The sequence below is a fragment of the Diospyros lotus genome, chromosome 1, assembly GCF_014633365.1.
Source record: "Diospyros lotus cultivar Yz01 chromosome 1, ASM1463336v1, whole genome shotgun sequence".
NCBI classification, from domain to species: Eukaryota; Viridiplantae; Streptophyta; class Magnoliopsida; order Ericales; family Ebenaceae; genus Diospyros; species Diospyros lotus.
In genome coordinates, this window is record NC_068338.1 from 10,300,942 (window position 1) to 10,307,804 (window position 6,863).

General features: G+C 34.1%; 1 protein-coding gene across 2 annotated transcripts in view; it reads left to right on the forward strand.

Annotated features, from left to right (window-relative positions):
• LOC127800262 (glucosidase 2 subunit beta) overlaps positions 1-3,227 on the forward strand; it is an 80,744-nt gene extending 77,517 nt beyond the window's left edge. For both annotated transcript variants that reach the window (XM_052334779.1, XM_052334786.1), the window contains 9 exons: positions 319-640; positions 777-881; positions 974-1,075; positions 1,176-1,233; positions 1,336-1,404; positions 1,955-2,042; positions 2,306-2,367; positions 2,450-2,501; positions 2,597-3,227. In XM_052334779.1, the coding sequence (XP_052190739.1) occupies positions 319-640; positions 777-881; positions 974-1,075; positions 1,176-1,233; positions 1,336-1,404; positions 1,955-2,042; positions 2,306-2,367; positions 2,450-2,501; positions 2,597-2,659 (921 nt within the window). In that variant the 3' untranslated portion in view covers positions 2,660-3,227. The remainder of the gene's footprint in view (positions 1-318; positions 641-776; positions 882-973; positions 1,076-1,175; positions 1,234-1,335; positions 1,405-1,954; positions 2,043-2,305; positions 2,368-2,449; positions 2,502-2,596) is intronic.
• The last annotated feature ends 3,636 nt before the right edge of the window (positions 3,228-6,863 follow it).

Consider the following 6,863-nt stretch of genomic DNA (forward strand, 5'->3'; position numbering starts at 1 on the left):
CCAAGTACATTAAATTGAAAATGTATTATTTCGTATAACTGCATGCTAAGAAGTGAGAAGGATGTCTGTAATGATAACTTGTACATTTTGAAATATTAAGTGATTTGAAATTTGTGATATTTTCTCCTTGAGTGACGATCTCTTGACTTGATATTTAACAGGAAATGCTTTCTGAAAGTTGACATTTTGTTGGGATTTTAACTTATTGTACTTTATTAAAAGATACAGTAGCTTGACATTACATTTTGACGATGCCAAGACTGAGTGCCTTTTAACTGAAATTGTGGAGATGGATATTTGTCTTGTCTGGTGGTTTAGGAAAATGCTGCATCAGAGAATGCTGAATCTCTATCAAAGGAGGAGCTTGGTCGTCTTGTTGCTTCCCGTTGGACTGGAGAAAGTACAGGGCAGCAAAGTAGGGATGTTGATGCTGTGAAAGATAACCTTGAAAGCTCTGAGGAGACATTGGAGAATGCACATCACGAGGAATATGAAGGGTATGATTCAGAAATGGATGAAGACTACCAAAAATATATGGATGACCAAGAAGACGACGACAATATGGATGAATCTGTAGAGGATAATGATGATACAAGTTCTTCATACAAATACATGTCCGATGATGAGTTAGACTTGTCGGGTAAGCTAGCCTTTTCAAACTTCAGTATTCTATCAAAATGTGATGCTGTCTTCTAAGTTTAGTTCTGTAGCCATGGTGAAGTTCAGTGACCTGTATGGCATTTTTGTTACCTTAAATCATCTTGTCACATATCCAGACATAATGACCCCAAGCAACCCATCCTGGTTGGAGAAGATACAGCAAACTGTGCGAAGCATCCTAAAAGCTGTTAATTTCTTCCAGACTCCTATTGATTTGTCAGGTAGCACTTTGAGATTATGTTTATTTTTAATCCTTACAAACTAAAATGACAGCTTGCATGTATGGGTTTTCTTCTCCATGCGGCTTTTGTAGAGGCTGCTCGTATACGCAAAGAATATGATGAATCCAGTGCCAAATTATCTAATATACAATCAAGAATATCAAGTTTGACAAAAAAGCTAAGACATGATTTTGGTAAGTTGAAGTGTATCACAGTTGCTTGAACTAATTCTTGTTCGTGTAGTTTTAGTTGAGTTTTTTTAATGTTTATTAGCTTGGCTTCTTCTTGTTACAGGTCCAGACAAGGAGTTCTATTCATTCTATGATAAATGCTTTGAGATCAAGGAGAACAAGTTATAGACATCTTCTTTTCCACTTTTCTTCTATTTGGTTTCTACTTTCAAACATTATTCTCATTTATTTATTATTCTTGGGGATTGAAAATATTGCTTCAGGTATGTTTACAAAATTTGCCCATTCAAACAGGCTACACAGGAGGAGGGCTACAGTAGAACTTGCTTGGGGTAGGCACCTATATCCATCCTTTTTGCCCCTTAAATAATAACCTTCGAAGTTCTTTGTCAATGAACGTGAAAACTTTGTGGTGTACCAAGTATTTTGCATGCTACCAGTCTGATTTGCCTTGTGATGGTAATCGTTTCCATGTCTTTGGCTTGGGATATACTGGTCTAGATTGAAGTTGAGGAATTCCTTGGCTATCCAGGAAATCTTAAAGTGTTTCTATATTGTTGTCCTTGCTGCTGTAAACATCAAACAGTGATGATTGATAACATGGTTGAGCTCCTGAGGGCAATATGATCTAATTTAGACTGCATGTTAACTTCATATCTTAATTTTTATGCTATTCTTCTGTTTTACCTTGTTAGTTGACTATTACTTGGGTGATAGCCAATACCATATTGATTCTAAGCACCCAACAAGCGATTTATGGATATAAACTGTTCCTGCTTTTTCTTGTGGTGCTACCATATGAAATGTCCTTGACAGAACTGCCTTTTCTTTTTCCATTTCATTAGCTGGCTTAAGTATGTTCTTTTCTTTTCCTGAATGTAGAAAGTGGGACAAGTTTGATGACTCCTACAAAGTTATGCAATTTGCAAGTGGGGATAAATGCTGGAATGGACCTGATAGAAGTATGAGGGTATGGATTTTCATCTTATTTCACTGTCAGATATTGTTTTAATATGACATTGGTAAAACTACTTATCTTTAAAACACTATGTAATTGACTGATATCCTTCCTACTTTTAAATGGTCAATTAATATATACTGACAAGTGACTATTCTGCTGATAGTATGATTGTTTCTGTCATCTCTGAACTCTTTAAACAACTCATCTCCTTTGTTTTGTAATATCAGGATATCCTTCCTATCTTTTCAATTGCTTTCTTTCTAATCATACAGGTTAAGTTAAGGTGTGGATTGAAGAATGAGGTAACTGATGTGGATGAACCTAGCCGTTGCGAGTAAGTAACTATGTGTGAGTTGGGTTGGGTGGGTGTGTGGGGTCCATTGCAATTGAATCTAAATCGAAGTTTGGCGTGGCAGATATGTGGCCTTGCTATCTACCCCAGCTCTTTGTGTGGAAGAAAAGCTGAAGGTACTTGTATAAACACACTGAACTTTCCAACCTATTATTTCCTGCTGCTATGGAACTTTAAATGTTACTGGGTACTGGTGATGAACTCGTGACAGGAACTGCAAGAGAAACTAGACATGATGAATAAGGAGCAACCGCAGGGTCATGATGAACTTTAAATTATCGAGATAAGATTTAACATGGAAGCAGCGGGGCAGGAGGTTGATTCCTTTAGTTCATTTCTCTCACTATATGCTTTGTATTTTTCATTACCTTTTGGGGGTAGAATGGTTAGTTTCTTTGGGAAAGTTGAGAAGCAGCACTGTTGCAGGTTATTTGAGAAATGGGACTCAGCGTTGGGAGCTGCAATTATAGACATTTTTTTTTTGGTTTGGGGGTGTCAGTGGAGCTCTAGCTTTTAACTTAGTAGTAAGATTCTTCACAAAATGTGGAATGAAGGCTTTAACGCTGCGGTGCAGTGGAGACGCGGAGAGAAAGAAAGGCTCTCTAATTGAGGGTGGGTTGGAATTGGAAGGCGCATTTTGGGATTTTTGTATGGTTGGTTAGTGCTGGGAAAGAACACTTTAGGAAAAAGAAAAGGAAACCCTTAGTAGTGGAGGAAGTAATAAAAACATCTGATTTTTGCTTGCGTCTGCAACTGCTACTGTTGCTGCTACTTGTACGTGCTTTACTTTGTTCACAGCAAGCAATGTCCCATCTTTGCATTGTTGGGTTTCCATCGTGTTATGTCCGCTACTGCATTCAATTATTCAATAACTTTACCAACAACTGAGGTATCATTTTTTACTGTGTGCGCTCATCAATTCATTGAACCTATGCGTAAGTCTATGCCCACTTCTAAATTTTGTTTATTGAATAATTATATAAAAAAAATTAATTTTTCAACTTTATGCTATATATTAAAAAGAAATCATTTTTGACGTTTTTAAAAATTTTCAACTTTATAGTAAAATTCCTTATGAATCATATATATATATATATATATATATTTATAACAATACTGCGCTCTATATCAAGGCTAGAGAAATGCATATCATGGAATTACTACAATAACGCTATTGCGATTTGATGCAAATGTCGATAAACATAAAAGAAAAAGGCCATGCTCAAAGAATTGAAGACCGGGAGACTGGAGATCTTAAACTTGCGGTCTCCCAAAAATCTTAAATTGGGAGACCATAAGATCTTAAACTGGGAGAGCACAAGCCTCTTGAAAATCTTAAATTGGGAGATTAATTTGTGGTTTTCCAAAGATCTTAAACTTGTGGTATCCCATAGATCTTAAGCTGGGAGACCAAGGTCTCCCCGCAACCAAAGGCCGAAAAACCTATGTTCTCTCAAAGATTGCTTGGTGGCCCAAGGCTGGGAGACTATTAAGTCTCTTGAAGCCCTATAGCGGGGTTTAGTTGCATGTTCCTATCGTCTCCAGAAGTTTAGACTTCTTCGGGTGGTGTTCACATTAGTGCCTTGGGGCCTCCTTAGCAACCGCCATTGGCCCAATCAAAGTCACAGCAACTAAACCCCGCCTCAAGGACCTAATACGAAGAACGATGAAAGAGCGTCGGGAAAGGTCCTATGCGAGAAGAAACAGTGGTATGCACAGCTTTTGCTAAAGAGGCCCACAAGCTTGAAATGAATATTCATCCCAGATCCTTTCCGACCTTGTGCCCAGGGGGGGTTAAGAAACTAATTAAAGAGCTTTTTGAAAAGAAGGTCGCTAGAGCAATTTCTGATGATGCGCATCCACTACACGTATCCTTTTCCTAGGATGTACTCAGCCATGTGCTTCCTCCCAAGTGTAAACTTTTGCATCTACCTGAGTATAGCAGGAGGGAAGATCCCATTCTTCTTGTGCGGTGATTTGAGTCTTTGGCATATCTCTACAAGTGGGGTGACGCTACCATGTGTTTGGTCTTCCCACAATCATTAACAAAGTATGTGCATGCTTGGTTTAGTGAGTTGTCCTCTGAATACATTACTTTTTACGAGTAGTTGCAAGTAGAGTTCATTGCAACCTTCGCCACCCATGCCTCAAGAAAAAAGGCCCCCACTTAGCTCCTCAATGTTTGACAAGGTTCTAAGGAAACACTAAGATAATATATTGATCGCTTTCGAAATGCAATGATAGGAGTATAGGACTTGCCGGTTGGGGTGGTCGTTTCAGCTTTTCTGATACCAATTGTTGGTCCTTTATGGTATGGCCACTCAAGAGGGGGGTGAATTGAGTGATTATAATTTTTCTCAATTTTAATAAATATTATTGATTAAAGATTTTATTGAAAAATATACTTGATAAATATAATAAATTATGTTTAAGATTAATAATAAATGTAAGTCACAAGATATAAGAAAAATAAATAATATGAGGCACAACACAATTTATAGTAGTTCGGTGTTTTCACACACACCTAATCTATTCTCCCAAGGTCTAACCACCCTTGGGGTTCCACTAAAATAATTTTACCAAGGTTTCCACACTAACTCACTTTGTAAACTAGATACACATCTAGATTACAATGGGTTCTAGGCAACCACTACACTAAGGTTTTCTCCTTACCTTATCTTGGAAACTAGATTCACCTAGATTTTAACAGATCCAGGAAACCTATACAATACTCAATAATAATTTAAATGTTACAAATAATTTTTCCACACTTGAACACAAATAAGTAATTAAGAACAAATTATACAAGGCAATAATATTTAAATAAATAAATAAATAAACAGTGACCTTAGTTTGAATGGAGAAGATCGGATTCGGCTTTGCGATCTCTTTTTCTCCTCTTGTCTTGTGGCTCTTCGGTGGATGAACAATGAATCTTTGAGAGGCTTGGAATGCTTGAAAATTAGCTTGAGAGCTTTTGAGAGTTTTAGATGTATAATATGTGCAATGGATACTCAAAAAATGAGTTCGATGGAGGTATTTATAAGAATTTTAGCCACTAAAGAAAAGATTAATATGAAGTTTGAAATTCAAAAAAAGTTTAAACTTTTTCAAACAATAAGAAAACATGTCTCACCTTTAATTCAAAATAAATTTACTTTTCATATGGGAAATTAAGATTTGAAAATTCAAATATAAACTTTTGAGATATAAATGATTAAAACAAAAAAAAAATGTCTAAAAGCAATCTCCTTTAATTCAAAATAAATTTACTTTTTGTATGAGTAAGAGAAAACATGTTTAAAACTAATTCTCTTTAATTTAAAATAAATTTACTTTTTGTATGAGAAAGAGAAAACATGTCTAAAAGTAATTCTCTTTTAATTCAAAATAAATATACTTTTTACATAAGTAATAAAAATATTTATCAATAAATAAAAATTCAAACATAAATTTTTGAGACATAAATGATCAAAAGAAGGAAAAATATTTAAAAACAATCCACCTTTATTTCAAAATAAATTTACTCTCTGTACCTACTTTTAATTCAAAATAAATTTATTTTTTTATATGAGAAATAAATACATTTATATCATAAAAATATTTTTGTTAATTATTAAAACTTAATTAATATGAGCAAGTTTGCTCAACATTCTCCCCCTTTTTGATGATGACAAAAAGATGATTTATGAGATGATTAATGTGATAAAAAAAAATTGAACTCCCCCTTTTAAAAATACTAATAGTATAAAAATATTTTGGATATAACTTAATAGATAAAATAATTTTTAAGAATTTTAAAGACCAAACCTGATTGTCAAATCTGATTGTCTTGATTGCGTCTGCTTAATGTCTTATCTCTCAGATGTATTATTTCCTCACATACACAAAAAAATATCATAATACATTTTTCTTCCCCCCTACAAAAATAATATACAATTCACACTCTCATACATACAATCTCTCATCTCATAACTGTTGTATCATATTTTTTGATATATGTTAAAATGTATTTGATGAAAATCTCATATTTCAAAATAAATTTTTCATATTTTGAAACATGCATGACTAGTGTTTAAAAAATCCAATTTGTATGTATCATGTTTCGAAACTTTGTTTCAATGTTTCGAAACATAGTTCTATTATGTCTATACATATTCAAAATGCTCCATGATATGTTTGAATAAATTCAATTTTTTATGCATCATGTTTCGAAACAATGTTTCCATGTTTCGAAACATCTGCCTGTTATGTTTCTTTTTCATGTTTCAAAATGAATATTGATAAGGTTTCACATTTTGTTAAATCTATTTGCTATATTTCGAAACCTATTTGAAAACTAAGTTTATGTTTCGAAACCTATATAGTATGTTTTGAAACCTTTGTCAACAATGTTTTCAAATCCTTGTTTAGCATGTTTTAAAATATGTTTTCGAAGTATATTTCGAAACTTTCTTTTTTATGTTTCGAAACATCTA